At 43.2% G+C, this 21,669-nt stretch overlaps 1 protein-coding gene across 2 annotated transcripts in view; it reads left to right on the top strand.

Moving 5' to 3' along the window:
• Positions 1–21,669, top strand: part of LOC122800781 (integral membrane protein 2C-like) — a 464,319-nt gene that overhangs the window by 307,432 nt on the left and 135,218 nt on the right. For both annotated transcript variants that reach the window (XM_044070041.1, XM_044070042.1), the window contains one exon: positions 15,820–15,924. In XM_044070041.1, coding sequence (XP_043925976.1) covers positions 15,820–15,924 — 105 coding nt within the window. The remainder of the gene's footprint in view (positions 1–15,819; positions 15,925–21,669) is intronic.

Raw genomic sequence — 21,669 nt, forward strand, 5'->3', positions numbered from 1 at the left:
ACAACGTGTCTGTTGTCTGGTATATTAGCAAGCAGGGGGTGAACCAGATCCTACCCTTTATGTAACGAGGCCATGATAGTGTGGGAATGGGCGATCTCCACTGGTCGGTTTCTGATACCAATGCACATCCCGGGGTGCTCCAACATTTTAGCGGACAGATTGAGTTGGGCCATTCTGATGCCTTACGAGTGGTCTCTGAAACTGTCAGTCGCGGAGGAGATCTTCCTTGCATGGGGATCAGCCTTGCTGCGATCTCTTCGCATCTCCTTCCAACGCGAAGTGCAGCGAGTTCTTCGCTCTGATTCCCTCACCAGGGGAAATCCCCAAAGACGTTCTAGTCTATGCTTGGCCCCCCGGGCTTCTGTATGCTTATCCACCATTGCCATTCATTCCGAAGTTTCTTCAGAAAGCTTGCCGACTACGGTGCAAAGTGATCCTCCATTGTCCCGTTCTTGCCTCGTCAGGTTTGGTTCCCATTCCTTTGGTCTAATCTCGTAGCTCCCCCGTGGGTTCTGGATCCCTGCCCGGATCTAATCTCCCATCCGTTGGGGGCACGTCAGCCCGATCTGGGCAGCCTCAAGCTGACAGCCTGGTTGCTCCTGTTCAGTTAATTGCCAGGACTCCCGGTCTTTCATCCCCGGTAAAATCCATTCTGGTGGCTTCTCTTAGACTCCACTAGGAAACTTTATTGCAGTAAATGGAAGCGCTTTTCCATTTGGGCTTCACAGAAAAAAAATAGATCCCTTTACAGCCCCTGTTCCAGTGGTGTTGGACTTCCTGTCTGGTATCTTTCAGCAAGGAGCTAGTTCCTCTACAGTGAAAGTACAATTGGCAGCCATTTCCAGTTTTCATGTTGGTGAAGACAACATGGCCTTAGCCTCCTCTAGGCTGTGTAAGGCTTTTCTTAAAGGTACTTTTCTGTTACGGCCATCTGTCAAGGATTCAGTGCCTCCTTGGGACCTTACTTTTGTTTTACAGGCATTGGTGGCTCCTCCTTTCGAACCTGCAGCTTCGGTGGACTTGAAATTTTTGTCCTGGAAGACCGCTTTCCTAGTCACCATTACATCTGCTAGGAGGGTTTCTGAGCTTCAAGCTCTGTCTGCCGTGCCTCCGTATTTGGCCTTCTATAAGGATAGGGTCCTCTCTCTGTACTAATCCTTCCTTCTTACCTAAAGTGGCATCTGAAGCAAACATAAACCGGTCCATTAATCTGCCCATTTTCTTTCCCAACTTCCAAAATAAAGGTGAATACAAACTCTATTTGTTAGATGTTCATAGACTGCTTCGGTTTTATCTTCATAGAACAAAGTCTTTCCACAAGACTGAACAATTGTTTGTTTCCTTTTCCAAAGCATTTATGGGAAAAGCTATTTCTAAAGTTTCTTTGGCCAGATGGATCACTCTTTGTATTTCGCATGCCTACAAATTAAAAGGTTCATCTCCTCCTGGTATTGTTAAGGCTCACTCTACCAGGTCCATGGCGACTTCTGCTGCTTTTTGGACTAAGGTGCCTTTGGACGATATTTGTGCAGCAGTGACCTGGGCCAATTCACACACCTTCATTTTCCATTACAAATTAGATCTGATTTCCAGGGGTAGAGCATCCTTTGGCTCTGCAGTGCTCAGGAATATCCTTCCATAAGGGCCTCCCAGGATTGGAGTAGCTGGGGACTCTGTCACACAGGTTGCAGATAAAATGAAGTCAACTACTTCAGATAAAGAAGTTATGTACTCACCATAACGTTCCATCTGAGTAGTTATACTTCATTTTTCTGCAACATTCCCTCCCTCCGTCCCCTGGACCTTGTCCTGTCCTTTCAGGATTGGTTTATTGGGTTGAGTTGCTTATGTTTTTAGTTGCAGCAAACTCGATCTGAGGGAAGGTAGGAGATGAAGGGCATTATGGGTAAAGGGAGGAGCTCTGAGCTTGGAGCAGATGCTAGGAAAAAAAGTTGCCGTCTCGGATCCGATACAGATCCGTATATCCACAGGTTGCAAAAAAATTAAGTATAACTACTCGGATGGAACGTTATGGTGAGTACATAACCTCTTTTTTTTGTTAGACTTTCGAACATAAGCCACAGAAATGATAGCTATTGCCACAAACCTTTCCACACAGCAGACTTATTCTTCTAAGTGGAAAAAGTTCATCTGAGTGTTGAGGTATCACATTAGTCCTCAGTCAATGAACTTGCTGATTTTCCTAGCCTATTCTGTAGGGTTGCCACCTTTAATTGTGGCTAAAACCGGAGTAAAGCCACACCCCTCGCATAATCAGTAACCCTGCCCACCCACCCATATCCCGCCCTTTCTGTGACATCATGGTGACATGACTTGGTGGTGAATGCCCTCTTTTTCCATTCCACTGCCTGTTTTCGGCTGATTTACTATGCTTTTTTACAGAAAAGCATAATAAATCAGCCAATTTACAAACTCTGATAGTCCGTTTCCTTTTTTGAAACTGAATACTGGAGTTTGTACAGTGTTTTCCGGACTACCGGAGAATCAGTTTGATTTCCGGATAGTCCGGAAAAAAAAACGGAGAGGTGGCAACCCTACTATTTTGGACACTTAGGTTCATAGATTAGTACTAGGCTAACTGCTGGTCTGATATTGTTAATCCTCGTTCATTCCTTACATGTGGGTATTGGGTCCGAGCTCCGAACCGAGCCTGCCATTTTCCAGTCTTGCGTCAGCTTCAAACTTTCAAGCTAAACTCTTACCCACAATTCCCCTCTCTCTGTGACCTTAGATTTTGTTTGCCGCATTGCCATCTGATCATGTCAAGCTACTTCTCTTGAGCTAATTACAGTCAATTGTTTAATTGCTTTACAAATTACTTTTCTGTCAAAAAAGTTGATTTTATTGTCTCTTGCCCTATCGCATCTAGCGTTCATACTTTCCTCAGATTTTTTTCTGTCCTTTACTTTCCCTTTTTACCGCGAGGTCATTTCTCCTTACCATCGTTGGTAATCCCTTTCCTTTTCTTTTTCCTACCTTCGGGTACTCTCTTGTACCATTGTTGGTACTTTTCTATTTATTAATATAGCAGATAAAAGGGTAGTCCGGGGTTTAAGTGGTGTTCTGATTGTGGACACAAACTGCCTACTTCTGATGCACACTCTTTGTGTTTGTTTGGGAGCTTCCCATTTATCTGTTGAACCACCTTGTACTATATGTGAAAACTTTTCTAATAGAACTTTGTTAGAAAGGAAAAATAAGCTGATACTGAAGGGACTTCTAAAATCTCCCTTTTCAGAGGCTATTTCTGGGTCAGAGGTCTCAACCCCTCCTAAAGCCCATAAGAAAATGGATGTTTCTACTAAGGCTAAATCCTTGCCTTTGTCCCCGACTGGGGACTCTCACCAACCTAAATCTAAAAAGGCTAAAATTTTGGCTCCGGTGCTGTCAGCCCCAGTGCTTTCGGTGCCCAGACCTTTGGCATTGAGGCCTTTGGCTCCATTAGTGATTAAGGCTCCTTCCTCTCCTGCAGCCTTCTACATATCTGCACCAAGGGGCTCCTCGGTTCAGACCTTTACCACTGTATCGGCACCCACCGTTCAGTCGGCGCAGACCTTGACCACGTCGGCTCAGAGATCTTCCTCGGAACCGAGGCCTTTATTACTGACTCCATTTTTGTCGGTTCCAGTTTCAGCACCGACAACCACTTTGACACCGATCCCTGTGTTGGTGCAGACAATCACATCGGCACCGATGACGACTTTGGTGCAGGACTGCAGTAGTTCAGTCTTTCTCTGCACCGTTGTCCTCTGTGCGATCAGATGAGATAGGCACCGAGTCTGCCTTTTTTGTGGACAGGCCTGTTTCTCCCTCAGTCTCTGTGAGGTCCACTAGAAGTCTTTCTGAACATGATGTGTTGCGTCTTGTGGACCAGACATTCTTGGCCAGAGGTATTCCACTCCCCAGGAACTATCCTTCCTTGGGAGTTGATCACCCATCTCCAAAGACACCTTCTTATTCTCCTCCTTCATTGCCTTTGAAGTCCATGGATATAGTACAGTCTTCCACTTCTGTGGTTCCCTTTATGGATCTCGCTAAGGAACCGCAGTTGCCTTCATAGCAGGAAAGTTTTGCTACGACCCAGGATGTCAGCTGTGATACACATTGCTTGCTGCTCCACAGCCATCCAGGAATTCTGAGTCGGCAGGCTGAGCCACTTGGGGGAGGTGTGCCCCCTGTCCTTGACATACACTCCTCTCCGGGTGGACCAACCTTCCAACTGATGGAGAAGGCTTTCGCTGCTGCTGGTGATACCGGACTATCTATACCTCCGCCCTCCTCTGGTACACTGGTTTTACAAGTCGCACCTAGCGGATACTGGGTGCAAGGGCCTCAGTACATAATCCCTCAGGAATCCCCTTTTCCGTTGTCTTCCCCAGCTTCTCCCGCTGAGGAGGTCCACCGGAAAAGTTCATGTAAGAGGAAGCACATGGACTCCACAGAGGAGTCTCTCACCGAAGACACAGATTTCGATGAGGGGGAAGGATCCCCTCAATCACCCTCTGAGGTATCCTTTGGCGATATCCTTGAAATCCTGAAACAGAGAAGTGACTGGCTGCTGTCTAATCCGACCCCTGAGGAATCTGTGTTCCTGCAGACTTTTCGCTCCCGGCCCCCTACCTCCTGGGTTACTCCAGCTGCCGATAAACTTGTCAAGTTCATCGTGCAGCATGCTTAAAAGGCCCCTGATGCTGTTGAAGCTATTCCCTGGAGCCAAGATAAGATCTTGCCCCCTCCTGCTTCAGATCCCCACTGGTCCAAAGGTCTTCCTGTAGATGCTTTGGTGGTGGCTGCCGCAACAAAAAAGGATCTGGAAGAATAAGAAAGCCAGACTGTCCATCTGCCTAACAGAGAGTCCCAGGCCCTGGACAGAATAGGGCAGCGCACCTTTGCTTCAGTGACCTTTGCTGTCAGGTTCCTGAATTATATGGCACATTTTTACTAGGCTTCAAAGGGATCTGGTTTCTGAGCTCTCTGAAACCTTGGCTGGTGCAGTGTCTGATGAGCTCCGTGACAAAGTGGCCTCTCAGCTGGCCACCATTGAGTTATACGATTGATATCTCACGCATCAGAAGGAGCAACTAGAGCGGCGGGTTCAACTGCGATCTTGAGACGACACGCCTGGATGCACTTGTGCAACTTCGCGGAACACTTTGTCTTACTTTCTTAATGCGCCCATTGAGCCCTCCTCGTTGTTTGGGCCCAAAGTTAAAAGCACACTGGCCAGATGTGAACAAGACAGTAAGAACCTTTCTGCCGTAGGTGTCCGTTATTCTTCCGCTCAACGTGCTTTCTCCCGAAACCAAAAGAGTGGAAGATATGGTTCAAGAAATCTCAGGGTCCTTTCCATGACACACAGGCCGAGTTCTCCCCCAGAGGCAGAGGGGGAAACTCGCAGGGAAGACTCTCCTTTTGGGGCAGAGGGGGACCACATAACCAGGGTTCCAGGGATTTTTTCCCTGGTCAATCCTACCAGCGCTCCTGAAGAGCGGCCCAACTCCTGTCCTCTGGAGGTGGTTGGGGGACGTTTCTCCTTGTACCCTTCTGCCTGGCTAACCATCACCACCGATTCTTTGGTACAAAGGATCATAACTAGAGGTTTTCATATCCCCTTCGATCTTTGTCCCATCCATTCAAAAAAATCTTCCCGACGTTCCACCCAGTCAAAGGGAAGAAGCAGCACTAGAGATAGAAAAGCTGCTAAGAAAAAGTCATTCAGATAGTCCCTCCAGACAAGATAGGATCCAGATTTGACTCAAGACTATTTTTGGTGCCAAAGAAAACCGGGGACTGGAGACCAATTTTAGATCTCAGTGTATTGAACAAGTTTTAGATAGATCTTCAAGATGCGTACTACCACATAAAGGTGGACAGGCCATCAAGAAGATTTCTGCGCTTCCGTGCGGGAGACAGTCACTACCAGTTCAGAATACTGCCCTTCGGACTCTCTACAACCCCCAGAGTGTTCACAAAGTGCATGGCAGTTGTCACAGCTCACTTGCAACTTCAAGGATTCCAGGTGTTTCCGTACCTAGACGACTGGCTCATTTCCGCCCCCATCAGACATCTACTGGAAAAAGCCCTGGCATACTCTCTAATCGCTGCTCAAAGGCTAGGCATAACCATAAACTGGCAGAAATCCAATCTCACCCCATCTCGGTCGACAGAATTCATAGGGGTATCTTGGACGCAAAAAACTGCAGAGCTGCTATTCCAGAGCACATAATTTTAAGGATAAAGCAACAACTAATTCCAATCCTTTCAAAGGAAAAATCCACAGCTCACTCTGTTCTACAGCTGTTGGGTTCCATGGCAGCCTCCATCACCATTGTTCCCCTGGCCAGGTTTCACATGAGGCTTCTACAATGGCTACTGCTCACCCAGTGGTATCCTTTTCAGCCATGATTTGAGTAACCCACAGGTGCAAACAGGATTTAAATTGGTGGATGACACTCAATCTCTGTCAGTGGTCTCGCCCCTTTCCCCCTCAGCAACCCAAGGCCACAGTGACCACAAACGCCTCCCTGATGGGGTGGGGGGGGCTATGTCAAGGACACAGTCCAAGGCACTTGGTCCCAACTGGAGGCCCATCTGCATATAAATGTTCTAGAGCTGAGGGTGGTGCTTCTAGCGTTGCAAGCATTCCATCCCCTGCTACCGTCTGGGACAATTGCGATTCAATCAGACAACATGGCGGTGGTCTGGTACATCAACAAGCAAGGTGGAACCAAATCTTACCCCCTATGTCGAGAGGCCATGAGGATATGGCAATGGGCGATGGCTACCAACCGTTTTCTTCTAGCAACACACATTTCTGGGAGTTCCAACGTGATAGCAGACAGACTCAGCAGGTGCATTCTTCAACCTCACGAGTGGTCCCTGAATCCCATGATAGCGGCGGGGATCTTCCACCACTGGGGCCGTCCTTGCTGTGACCTCTTTGCATCCGTGACCAACTACAAATGCAGCAACTATTTCGCCCTGATTTCCCCCTCTGGGACAGTCACCCAGGGACGCTCTAGTCCACGATTGGCCCTCGGGTCTTCTCTACGCATTTCTGCCCTTTCCTCTCATTCCCCAGTTTCTGAAGAAAGCCCGGTGGTTGAAGAGCAAGGTAATCCTCATAGCACCATATTGGCCACGACAGATTTGGTTCATATTCCTTTGGCCTCGCCTACTAGATCGACCATGGATTCTCCATCCAATCCCGGAGTTGATCTCACACCCACAGAACCTGATTCATCCCAACCTGTACAGCCTGAAGCTAACTGCTTGACTACTCCAATTCCCTTGATTGCCAGGCAGAATGATCTTTCTTTACCAGTACATGATATTCTCATTGCTTCTCATAAGTCTTCCACTAGACTTACTTATCTGAGCAAGTGGAAAAGGTTTACCTGCTGGCTGAAAGATAAACAAGTAGACCGCTTTTCAGCACCAGTGTCGATAATACTAGACTATCTGGCAGACCTGTTTCAATCAGGTCTATCGGCCTCTACCATTAGCGTTCATTTGACTGCAATTTCTAATTTTCATGAGGGTGTCCAAGATTCCTCTCTTATGTCCCATAAATTGTGCAAGACCTTCATAAAAGGTGAGAGTCATCTGAAGCCACCTTTTAGAGAACCTATTCAACCATGGGATTTATCATTAGTTCTACAAGCTCTGACAATGGCACCTTTGAACCAGCCTCTTCTTGTGACCAAGTATTTGTCATGGAAAACCTTGTTTTTGGTCGCTGTTACTTCTGCCAGACGTATTTCTGAACTTCAGGCTTTATATATCAAGAGTCCATACTTTTTTTTTCATAGAGAGAGTGTCTCTCAGAGCTAATCCGTAATTTCTGCCTAAAGTGATCTCTGAAATGTCCATTAATCAAGCCATTGAATTGCCAGTTTTCTTTCCAAACCATTCAAACAGAGGAGAGCATTGCCTACATACCCTTGATATATACAGGCAAATCCGTTTTTATCTAAACAGGACTAAACCCTTTCGTAAATCTGACCAGTTATTTTTGGCCTTTTCTGGATCTAGATTAGGATCGGCTGTTGCTAAGGTCACATTAGCTAGATGGTTGAAGGACTGTGTGACCTTTATTTACACACAACGTAATATCTTGTTGCCTACTAACCACGAAAGCTCATTCAACAAGGTCGGTTGCAACTTCTGCTGCCTTCCATGCCAGAGCTTTTTTACATGACATCTGTGCAGCTGCAACTTGGGCTACGCCTCATACCTTCATCAAACATTACAAATTAGATTTGGTCTTCAGGGGATGAGCATCTTTTGGTTCTATGGTGCTCAGGAATGTCCTTCCATGAGAGCCTCCCAGGAATAGAGGTAGCTGGGGACTCTGTCCCATACGTAATGACTGAACGAGGATCAACAATACAGATGGAACGTTATGGTAAGACATAACTTCTTTTTGTGGTCCATTTTTAAGCTTAGCCAATTACCCCATGTGAGAATCAAATCCTGCATCTTATGTTTATAAGGTAAACACCTTTACCATGTAGCATTTGTGGGGGCTTGGATACGAGAGCTATTACAATGTTTGTGAAGTACTGAGTTAGTTGAATGCATAAAGTCAGATGCCAGTCCCAACCACAGGGTAAACCAGACATCATATTTAAATGTCATGTTTGGTGAAAAATGCCTGGTCTGAGAAGGTGCTGCAGGTTGGGAAGGTCTCATGTATGATGGATGTAATGTGAGAACAGAGTAGTACAAGACGTTACTGAAGCTGTGTGCCACAAAAGGGCTCCGCCACAACCAGCAATGTGGAATACATGGAAAGAACTGCCCACATTTCAAGTAACATACCCAACTGTCTTGAAGGTACGGTAGAACAGATTTTCTTAGTGTTTCACTGTTGCAGTCCTCACATTTGGGATATCTGCTTGCAGTAGCCCTCAGTCGGCCTGAATAACAAAGTCTTGGGTCCTACGTTAGTTGCTGTCCCTTCTTCCATGACATCAGGTCGTCAGGGGTATAAAATATGCAGCCAATGTCATTACATTGGTCTTTCTTGCCGTGCGGTGCCCGAAGCAGAAGCAGTTCACAAGTGCCGGTCGGCCGACTCCTGAAATTTTCATTTTCGAGTTTCAGAACCGAAGTCTTCAACTAAAGCTACGTACCCCATTGGGGAAACTTTTTCTTGCTCCTTACTGATGTCAGTAAAAGTTAATAATTGCATTTCTTGTGGAAAGCAAATACCTCACAAATATTTTCATTCGTACTGTATTCCTTGCCTAGGTCCTGACCACAATTGCTGTCGGTTTTGTGCCTTATTTAATCAACGCACTATCCGTCGTCAGTATATTTTCACCTCTCTGTTCAGTTATCCTGAAATGTCGGTAATCCATCCGATTACCGAAATTTAAAAAAAAACGCAAAGATAAAGACACAGGCCGCCTAGGTCCAAAACTGCCGATGACGCTTCTCCTAAGCCAGTCGCCAGTTCGCCGGTACTCAGTGAGGTGCTTTCGCAGCCCCTGATACCCGCTTCTGATTCGCAGGCCTCTACTGAGACCCATTCAGAGTCTGGTATGCTGTGAGATGCTTCAACTGTGGAACCTGCGGATGTCTCTACCTTGGATGGGTCCAGAGCCACTGTGCAGGCACCGGCTTCTGAGGGTGTTTTCAGGCCTATGGACTTGCATATTAAACCAACGCCTCCTTCTTCTTTAAGGCCTAATCCTCGAACCATGCCTAGAAAACTGATGCCCAGGCCGCATGCTCAGGCCTCTATGCCTAAAAAACAAATAAGAATGGCTGAAGACCTAACTTTAGTCAGGGGAAGCCAACCATCCTCTTCTAAAAGACCTAGAACTGAATTTATTTATGAATCTTCTGACCAAGATTCTGATTTTTCTGATTCTTCCGATGATCTGGGTTTACCCTTGTCTACTTATGAAGTTTCTGATGCAGAGGACTCTATTTCCACTGCTTCCCCTCTGGAGGATTTTTCTTTTGGTGAAACCTTGCACACTCTAAGGGAGCATTTCCACTGGGAAAGCCAGGATTTTTCTAATTCAAAAAAGAAGCTTAGGGATTTCTTACTCCTGCTTCAACATGGGCCTTTAGCTATACCTCCTGTACTAGACATTGTTGATGATGCTTTTTCAGAATCTAGTTTGGCCCCTGATCCTTTGCCTCCTGCTCCCAGAAAACCTGACAGATGGTTCCTGATTCTCACAAGTTCCTTTTTAAAAACCCTATTGCGGATTCAGAGATTGATTTCACAGGGACCCAAGGGCATTAAGGCTTCTACTGCCAAAAATCCTACCCATTCTGAATAGAGACTCCAGGGCGCTGGATAGATGGGGTAAGAAGGTTTACACTTCTGCAACCTTGGCCATTAGGGCCTTACTGTCAGTTTCATATGTTAAAATATCAACAACATATTATTGGATTGCTTAAACAGAAAATGATTATTCCTGACTGTGCTGAAAATAAGGAATTACAAGATTTAATGCATTCTGCTTGAACAGGTTGGAAAACATACTTTGTAATGTGGGTTTGATACATTAGAGGCCTCTTGCAGGGCTGCTGTCACTGGGTCTGTACTCAGAAGGCATGCTTGGCTTTAAGGAGCAATCTTTGCCTGATCATGTTAAAGCTAAACTGTTGGATGCTCCCTTAAATCAGGACCGCCTGTTTAGCAACAAAGCTGAGGAAGTTCTTAAAAAGATGGAAGATAAAGCTAAATCTATGCAAATTGTTAAAGTTTCTTACAAGTTCAGCCTCCAAGATTTAGTAGGCATTGGCCCTCTAAGAATTGGTCCTTTCCGGCCCAGACACAGCAGAAACCCCCAGGTTTCAGTCCCAGGATATGCACAAGACTAAGAGTGGGGGGCTTCCGCTTCCAAATCTGGGAGTAGTAAGACTCTTCCCCCTATGAAAAACTGTCTCAATTACTTGATTTTTAAACTTCCAAGCACTTTTCAACTGACTGCTCCTTTAGGGGGAAAGTTTGGTCTACAGGTCAAAAACTGGGAACTCATTACCCAGGACAAATGAGTTTTAAATATAGTGTCCCAAAGATACAGATTACACTTCCACACATTACCAATGCCAAACGGTTGGCCAGATTTTCTCCCAAATCAGTGGGCAGAGGCTCAAAAGCAAATACTCTCTCTTTTAAGCATAAAGGCTATTCAAGCTGTACCAGAAGAAGAAAAAGGACTAGGTTTCTACTCAAGACCTTTTGTACCCAGAAAAGACAATTCTTGGCATCTTATTCTGGACCTGTCTACTCTAAACACCTTTTTGGTGATTCCAAAATTCAAGGTGCTGACTCTTCACCAGTTGATTCCTATGATAGGAAAAGAGGCCTGGATGGTAACACTCTATTTAAAGGAAGCATACCTGCACATCCCAATCAGGGAATCTTGCAGAAGATAGCTACGCTTCAAAGCAGGCTACAATCACTACCAGTTCTCTGCACTGCCCTTTGGCTTATCTACTGTGCCCAGGGTATTCACAAAGTGCCTAGCCCCAGTCATTGCATTTTGCAGACAAAGAAATATTCCCATACTTGGCCGATTGTTTAATTCAGGCAGAAAGCCAGGACATACTTTTGAAACATCTGGCCTTTGTGCAAAGGGTGCTAATTTGTCTGGGGTACACCATAAATGAAAATAAATCACTCCTGGTACCCTGTCAACAAATTATATTCCTGAGAGCAAGCTTGAATACAGATGGCTTTCCTCACACCAGAGAAACAAATTTATTTGACAACCTACTTCAAACAAGTGGCCACAAAAACCCTGATGTCTGCAAGGCAAACACTACAAACCTTGGGGTCTCCTGCATTCTTCTAATTCCATATGCAAGACTGCATATAAGGAAACTACAATGGTGTCAACATTCTCAGGATCTAGAAGCAATGATTCCTATCATACCTTGCCTACTCCTAGAGTTTCTTTGGTGGGCAGAGGCTTGCCACTAAAACAAGGGACTACCATTCACACCACCCCCTGCCGCCCAAACCCTAACAACAGACCCATCAGATTATGCATGGGGGACTCATCTGGCAGGGAAGTGCATTCAGGGCAAATGGAACCCAAGCCAAATGCACTTCCATCTCGATCAAAAAGAAATGTTAGCTGTACAGAATGCTCTGACAGCCTTCAAGGACCACATTCTTCCAGGACAATTAATGGTAAAGACGGACAACACCACTGTTATGTGGTACATAAACAAGCAGGGAGGGTACACATTCTTACCCCCTCTGCAGACTAGCCATGGCATTGTGGAGCACAGCCCTGAGCTACCAAGTGCATCTACAAGCTCAATCCCTGCCAGGAAAACTAAATACACTGGCAGATGAACTAAGCAGAAACCTCATGGACCTACACGAATGGAAACTGGACCCAAGGATTTTCAATATATTGACAAGCAAGTGGGGGAGCCCAGATATAGACCTGTTTGTCTTCCCCCAGAACTATCAATTGGACAAATTTTGCTCACAGACTCCCCACAAACAAGCTTGGAAAGTGGATGCTCTGTCCTTCAGCTGGAAAAACCTATCAGTTTATGCCTTTCCTCCTCTGCTTCTGCTCCCCAAAGTACTACTAAAGATCAAACAAGACAAACCAAGGACAATTTTTATTGCACCAGACTGGCCAAGCCAGCACTGGTACCCCCTCTTGCGCAGTGTGTCACTGTTGGCTCCGTGGAACCTGCCCAGATTCTGCACCCGCCACTTCAAATACTGAACCTAGCAGCCTGGCTAATTACCTTTGCCATCCCTCAGTAAACCAGTGATGGATATCCTTTTAGAGGCAAGGGGGCCTAGTACTAGAAAATCTTATGCTGAAAAATGGAAAAGATTCTGTGCCTGGAACCAATGTCAAGGGATGAGCACAGCAGTGCCCAATTTACCTCAGATTTTACAATACTTAACTGAGATGCTTCACAATGGTCTGTCTTTCACCTCCATCAAAATTCACGCCTCAGCCATTTCAGCTCATTATGGCACAGAACCTCCCCTCTTCTCTCATCCACTGCTTAAGCAGTTCCTCAGAGGGGCCAAAAATCTGTTACCACCCTGGAGAGCTCCAACTCCAGCCTGGACCTTAACTTTGCATTGGAAAAGCTCACCCTTCCTCCTTTCGAGCCAGCTGCCACTGCGGACTTAAAATTCCTTTCTTGGAAAACAGTTTTCCTTTTATCAATCACTTCAGCAAGAAGGGTATCTGAATTACAGGCCCTCATGGTAGTGGAGCCTTTCATCCTCTTTCATGCAGACAGGGTGTCCCTCAAGACCAATCCCTCCTTCATGCCCAAGGTAGTATCCAGTGTGGCCCTTAATCAGTCCATTCATTTGCCAACATTCTTTCCTAATCCACAGAACAAAGGGGAATGGATACTGTACTCCCTTAGATGTTCACAGACAACTTAGATTCTACTTGAACAGGACTAAACCTCAAAGAAAATCTGACCAACTGCTGGTGGCATTTCCTGCAGGGGCAGAGAGGAAGGCTATTTCAAAGCAAACCATTTCCAAATGGATAGGCCATTGCATTCTTTTCTGCTACAAGCACCATGGAAAACTTATCCCACAGGGGATCAGACCCCACTCAACCAGGGCTGCATCGACCTCTACAGCCTTTCTCAGAGGCATCCCTACCAGGAACATCCTAGAAGCTGCTACCTGGAGTTCTGTGCATACTTTCACCAAGCATTACCATCTGCCAATTTTCTCTAAATCCAGAGCTGGCTTTGCCACTGCAGTCTTGCAGGGTCTTATAGCTGGTCCTAATGCTATCTAAATTCCTCCTCCCATCCTTAGCTTTGGGAATCTACCCAAATGTGATGACTGCAACAGCGAAACACGAAGAACATAGTACAGTTGTGTACACTTACCATAAATGTAGATGTTAGAGTATATTCACTGTTGCAGTCCTGGTTACCCTCCCTCCAGCCCTCTTTCTTCTTTTGGCTATACCTCTACTCTCCTTTACTATGCTCAAAAGCTTTTTGGTGTATTTGCTTTTTTGTTTGAGGTATAACCTTGTATATTTATAGATTTAATTGCTTCCTATTAGGGGAGCACCTGACATCTGGAGCAAGAAAAACTGATGTAATGGTGCCGGCTGCATGTTTTATACCCCTGACGTCATGGAAGAAAGGACACAACTGATGCAGGGCCCAAGACTTTGTTATTCAGACCGACTGAGGACTACTGCAAGCAGATAACCTAAATGTGATGATTGCAACAGTGAATATACTCTAACATCTACATTTATGGTAAGTCTATACAACTGTACTTTTGAACTCCCAGAGTAAGGACTATTCTTAGATATTATACAGAAAGTTATGGTTCTGAGCCATGTGTTCTTAATGGTACAAGGGACTCATGGTCGTATTTATTGTTCAAAGAAATGCAAGGCAAGCTGTAGAATACCTAAAATATGCATCTCGGGGAAAGATGTATATTTGATAGTGGGAGCTTATATGCACTCCTTTTGTGATATCTGATCACGCGTCTTTGGAGTGGCAGGTTATGTCTCTTAATTCAGAGGTTACACATTTCTTATTTGAGGAGTAGGAGATTTGCTGATAGGTGTTTAAAAAAACATTAAATGAGTACAACAAAAAACATTGGAAATGATCAGTCAGTATTTGAGACATGAGAAGAGCTAAAACTTTGTCAAAGAAGTAAAGGCACATATCTGCCAAACTTTGTGGTAAGTGCAGGTGACGCGACAGTTCTGAAAGAAATGGAGAGCATCAGACATGAGACAGAAGACACATTGAATAAGAAAAATGATTTTAAATCTATTCTTGATAACTTTTCAAAATTTTCTTGGATATCACAGGTACTAGTTAGTGCAGTTGTGTTAGCAGAAGTTGTAAAGGATCATTGCTAGGGTACATCCCATGGTTGGGGTCCCTTAGTCAGAAATCCACTGGAGATTGTATATTTATTTAGGAATTGTTATGAGAGGCTGTTTGTATTACTCCATCCTAATGAAAAGCGAGTAAATGTTGAAACTTAACTATTAGTGTCTGGGTATGAGAGCTAATTTTTAAGCTAAGTTGAGTTTACATATGATAAAGAATGTGCTTTGTTTTAATAGGTCTTATCTATGTGGTGTCTGCTGTGTCAGTGGTCTAGCTGTTGTTCACGAGTTTATTTGTTAATTTGATTTGTATTTAACCTGTATAATTCCAACACATCAGTATGCTATCATAATGTGAGGAGCCAATTATGTCACTGTAACGCACACTATTTGGAACTTAACACAGTTCTAACAAATGACTGTAGTAGTTGGTACTTGCAGATTTCGTAGAGTATCTTGTTTAGAACTGACAGAAAGTCAGATCATTCTTTGTATTAGTGTAGACACTAAGCTCTGTTTTTATTCTGAAACTAATTTTGATCATTTTTTAGGTACCTGTTTATATTCTGATATTTTCATGCCTGCAGCATCACTTAATTGTATATAGTACTTGTTAGTGCCTGCTGTGAAAAGTAACTGTCCTCCTTGCTGTACATTAGAGCTGCTTTTCTCTGGCACTCCACTAAAACATAAGACTACCCACTTGGACATTCCTGGTTAACTGCAATCAGTCAATAAATCAATTTAAAATAAGTAATAAATACTTGTTTTCTTTGACTAGCAGTCTGATAACTGCAGCTATTCGGACTCCAAAGGTCAGTGCTGTGTACAGATGCTTTGCCAACAAGCCTGATCTGACTGAAATGTGTTTTTTTTTCTATAACTAATGTATTGCTAGAAATTTAGATTTGATAATTTACAATGTTTCTCTTCATCTTCATTGCAGACATTGACTGCTTATCTGGATTACACTGTAGATGAGTGCTATATCACACCAATGAACACACAAACTGTGATGCCCCCAAATGCTTTTCACGACCTGCTGGTTGAGGTAACATTGATGTTCTTCTTGTGGCCTTTCATATTTATAAATAAGAACGTTATAAACAGAAGTAGAGGATAGTTACAGGTCATTATGATTTTGTTGCTTGTAGTTGTTGCAAATAACCATTAGGAAATGCATCATTTTTGATTGTTGGAACCATTTGACACTCCAGGATCCAGTCTGTGAGAAATAAAAGCATCCTGCTTGTTATGGCTGCGTAATTTGAAAGACTTTCTCAGTGTACTGGTTAATGGATATTGCCTTATTAAAAATTTTCACATTGTTAGTCTGTTTAACTACTATTTATGCTTTTCATTACATAACTGCCATGTCAGATAAAAGCATAAGAATGGAGCAGTTCTATGAGAAAAATAGAACACTGACTGTAATTCAGCTGACCTGGTTAGGACTCCTCTGGTGTGTGTTAGTATGTGTTGGGTGGTACAAGTGGCTGTACTTGGTTTGACCATCCTAGGAGGAGGAAGGAAGCTGTTTAGCTTGCTGCACCAGTGCCACCTGGTGGAGACCAAATGATGAAGCAGCCAGGAAGGAAAAACAGGGTAATTATGTATATTTAGCAATGTATTGCTATATTGACGAGGACTTGGGAGTGTGTGTGTGCTCGCAGTCGCATGCACGCATGCGTGCACATAGGCATGCGTTTGTGTGTGGGCAGTCACTTTGTCTGTGTTACACAGGGCCAAGTAATGCATGCCCTGCTTTGACAGAGTGTTCGTCACTTCAGACTGAAAGCATTAGGGTATTCAGTGATCTATGTGTCTGGATGACAGCACACTGTTGGTGGTCTTTCATTCCCATTATGGCAGAGTTTGCTGGTAAGATGGGGGAATGATAGAGCCAGTTATTCAACTTTCAACTTGGGGAATTGGTTAGTAATGAGGAAGAGAGAAAAGCATACGGGGGAAAAACACATGGCATGGTTTGTGTGGGTGGCTGCATTAATATTATTTAGCTCTTGACTGTGTCTAGATGCACTTGTTGCATTTTGTTGTCAACGAGGAGCACACTTCATGGTGTGGTCAGTATACATAGATATCAACCTCTCAAGAGGCAAATGTGGAACACAGAGCCTAGCAATGTGTGACAAACAATCAAAATGTGGAACACCCTTTTTTTGCACTGCGTGAAAATACACCATTTCCATGGGGCCTGGTTGAAGTAGGCTTTTTGCCAAAAGTATCACGTTAGCAGATACTGTACATTTGTTAAGATTCAGTAAGACACACATGTCCATAAATAGTTAGAAACCATTGATAAGATGCAATATACTCTGTAGAAAATCATTACACAACAATATTCAGGTGCTCTTTAGCACCTGCTTTTTCAACCTCTCCATATCTTCTCCCAGCTAAAAAGTTAACTCATCCAATAAGGGACATCAGAGCAGAAGCATTTAAAATATTGCTGCCATTACCTTGAGACACTGACAGAATAAGCAAATGTGAATTAATATACACTTTCTGAAATAAAAGCACTTTATAATTATTTATTAAATGTAATGCACCACCTTTTCTCCAAAAGTGACCAGCCTAGCTCTCAACGAATCAAGAGACAAATCCAGAAATAATCAGGGGACATGTATCATCTTGAGACATTGACAGAATAGAGGATGTGAACAGAGAATTGCTCTTATAAAGTTAGCAAGTTGCTTAAATAACTGAATTTGTTTAACGTGCATTTTCCTGAAGGATATGAAGTCCGTCAGACTTTTAATAGTCAGTGATTTGCCAGAAAACCACAAATCTTATGAGCAACAGACCAAAAGACAATAATTTGGACATTCTGCAAAAATCTGTTTTCATTTCTGATGAAGTCTCTTAGGAGATGAAAGCGCTAAAATGGTTCATTTATCTAATCTAATGACTTATTAAATTTGGCTATTTTGTACAATTTTCGCACTCCGTTTCTGTCCATTCAGTGTCCGGTTCGTTTTGGTTTTGGTTAAAGTAAATCATCCAAGGCAGAAGTATATCTCCAAGCAACAGCAGCACCACCACAACCATCCTTATTCCTGAATCAAGTAAAACAAATTGCAGCCCTTTGCTCTCAGGTTAGTGGCCCGGTGTACAGTCATAACTGTACCTGATGAAATGCACTTCCACAGCAACTTCCGTTCAGCTGGTGCCTCCCTGTCCAGTCTCTGTACCCCGTCCCTCTTACCCATGATCATAACAAATGAACTGCATGAATGTTCAAACAGGTCATTAACTACAGGATAGCGTGCAGTCAGAAGAAAACAGCCGTAACTCTCTGTTGTTGTTTCTGCGCCCTGCAATATCCTTTTTGAAAGTATTGCAGCGGCTCGAAAACTAGTAGTGGCATACGATTGGCCACATTTTGTGCCTCCCGATTGGCTTCCTTTGCATCAGGAACAGATGCTTGATTGGCTTGTATACCACGATGCGGATTGGCTTTAATTGCTATATACAAGCCAGTCAAAAATAGTAAAGAGGAGCCACCACTGTTCAATGCGGAACAGTGGGTTAAATCGATCCTAAATGCGGAGCATTCCGCACAGTCCGGAGCACTTGGCTGCCCAACACCTACAGTTGCAGTGGACATTAGGGGTGGGGCAGCTGAGTAAATACTTTATAAGGCAACATGTCATACAACACTGTGACATTACCACCATCACTACAGTGTTCTAGTACTTATAAAGTAATGAAAGCAAATCCTGAATTATGATGTGATTTTGCTTTTGCATCATATATGTTTTCAGAGCCATAGAGCAGTTTATAAGAAGCTGTTTTCCTTTGCTAAGCTGCAGGTCTGCAGTGTTTCTACTTTTTGCCTTGTTTACCTTTCTCTACTCAACTGTATGTGTTGGCTGCAGCTCTCAGTCCTCCAGGGTCTCCTACCCCATTTCAGAAGGCTAGTGTGCACTTGCTACATTAGTATCTAATAACTAAAATATATACATTGCACTTCAATGTGACGTAAAGAATCTAATTTTTCTCGTCCTGTGCCTGCCCATCCTACCTTCCCATTCTGTATGTGCTCCCTGAATATGTTGTATCATCTTTATGTTTCTGAGCTGTAGTATCCGTATTTTCTGAACCTTTGATATATTTTTCATATTTGTGATGCAAGGACACACATTGTGAACCATATCTGTCAACCACTCGGCTCAGGATTCAGAGACAAAGACAAAAAACAGTGGAGGCAAAGGGCCAAAATTAGGGACAGTTTTAAGTATTACTCGTATATACCTGCAAAACTGGTAGAATTACAGGTTTTACATTAGCATTCCTTTTCTGAAGAATGTAAAGTCTGAAACTTATCTGTTATTTAGTGACTGCAGTCCTCACTCATTTGCCAGACAATGAAAGATTTATGAAGAGCAGACCAAAATTATGAGGCAAAATCAGGATCAGTTAATAAGATATTGAGAACATTATTTTAATGGAGTTTTGAGTTACACTGACCTGAAATCTGTTGGTGATCTGTGAAATCTTGGAAAAAATGCATCATTCTGATGCAGAAGATTGTTTCATCAGGAGGTAAAACTGAATCACTAGTATTGAGAAAAAGAAGCTAAGTGCTTTATTATCTGAACTGTAACTAACTTAAAAGTTATGAACTACTTATGGAATTTGGTCAGTATGTAACAGCCAAAAAAACATGCATTGTTTGCAGTCAGTGGGTACTTAGTGTTGTACTCAGACTACCATGGGGCTCTGCTTTATCAGTTATGATAATGGTAGTGTGCAGTTCTATCCTGAAGGATAAATGTGTACATGTCGGATGTACATTTAGTGATCATTTGGTCCAGTCCTGCTTCTTTGTGAATAAAGAAGAATTTGAATGTTGGTATTTGACTACCTGTTGAAATTCTGTGGAACATAACTACAAATGCAAATGTGGTGGATCCTTACTAATTCTGAAATTACATTATTTTTTTTATTTTTTTTATTTAACATTTGTTTACTAGGAAAGTCCAACTGGAACAGAACCCATTTTCAGCAGAGGCCTGGGGAAAAATGCTCCAGACGCATGTCTTTGGAATGTGGGAGGAAATCAGAGCACTCTGATGAAACCCATGTGAACGAAGGGAGGACATGCAGACTCTGCACAGAAGGCATCCCAGCCAAGAATCAAACTGGTGAACTTCTTGCTGTGAGGCGACAACGCTAACTGCTGTACCACCTGTTTTCATGAAGTACTTCTCCTTTCCCAATGTACTGTGGTCTCCGAGTTAGCAAAGTACCAAGGATGTGGAGGTACAACTCCTTGTGTTGGGGGGAGGGGGTTTTGGTGAAGTGAAACCTTATTGAAAAAGCACTCTAAAGGTATAACAGTGAGTTTCACAATTAAATTTCAAAGTGTTAAGACTTGTAGTGTTGAATCTTACATGCTCGTTTTGGAGCCATTGGTTTTCTGTGATGGGCAAAGGCGGTTTCACCCTTGGACACTACAACTGTTTACATGTGTAATCAGGCATGAAGTCAGTGCAGCTTGGAGAAGTGGGAAGTTCCCCTGTGGGACCGGTGTACTTCTCATCCAGCTGTACAGTTTTGAAAATTTGGTCATTACATAAATGTATTACTCCTTTGAGTATTCACAAATCACCCTTTTTTGGCAGCAGGATCCAAAAATGTTTTACTTTTGTTTGTGACATGGTGGACAAAATATTAAAAAATTTGGACAGACATTAATTTCCCGAGTTATAACCCTGTATTTAGTTTGGAGATTGGAGCTTTGTGGCTTGGCAGTTTTCAGTATTTTACCAAGAACTTCTTTAGAATGTGGGAGGAAACCAGAGCACTCAGATGAAACCCATGTGAACGCAGGGAGGACATGCAGACTGCACCATAGGCATCCCAGCCAAGAATCGAACTGGTGTCATCTTTTAAGTACACTTTAAACATTTTCATTGTATTTGCTTATAATTACAAAAGAGAATGTAAAAAAGAACACACACAATTTGTTTAAAGGGTTTTCCTTTTATATGGGATGTAGCATATTTTTAGTCAAACTCCAAAAACTGTAGACCTTTCTGTTATTTAAAGTTTTCCAAGTTTAGCTTTAAAGCATATTGATAAACAGAGATACCATTTATCAGCTGTGCAGAGAATATAATGCAGATTACACCTGATCTTGTATTTCACAGTGGACATATCTCAACATATATGCCATCAGCATCCGATCATGTGTTACATTTTGCTTAAAAAAAATTAGAAAAATGGATCATTCAGAATAAATTAACACATCTGTCAGGTTAAGCTGTCTGTCCCACCAAAAAAGAGCACATGCCTACATTAGTTCTTATCTGTCACTCACCACACTATTACTTGCATAATAAGTAAGGTTCTCCGTAAAGCAGTGAGCTGTATAACCAGAACCAGTTCTGAATTATTGCTGAAAGCCTGGTTTGTTATACACAAAGTAAAGAAAATTGTTGTCTTCAAAGTAAAAGTATGGGGCCTTCATACTATTAAAAAGGGTTGTAAATGGTTGCTGTCAAAACTTAAAAATACCATAATGTATAGTATTAGAATACTGGGGGATTTTTTTCCTTGGGGTTTCCAAGCCCTGAAAGCTGTCAACACACCACCACCTAATTTGAGGCTGCCAGCATAACACCTAATATATTTTAGTGAACTGTACATAGGGCTAAAATATAAATATATTCTGAGCTTTACAAGCACTTGTACACCGTGAGATCCCTGGTGTTAATACAGTCTATTAAAAAGCACCCCTTCCCAAACTTGGAGAAATTTTTAATGGCCG

This window comes from Protopterus annectens, chromosome 4.part1 (assembly GCF_019279795.1).
Source record: "Protopterus annectens isolate FY-2018-M chromosome 4.part1, PAN1.0, whole genome shotgun sequence".
NCBI classification, from domain to species: Eukaryota; Metazoa; Chordata; order Ceratodontiformes; family Protopteridae; genus Protopterus; species Protopterus annectens.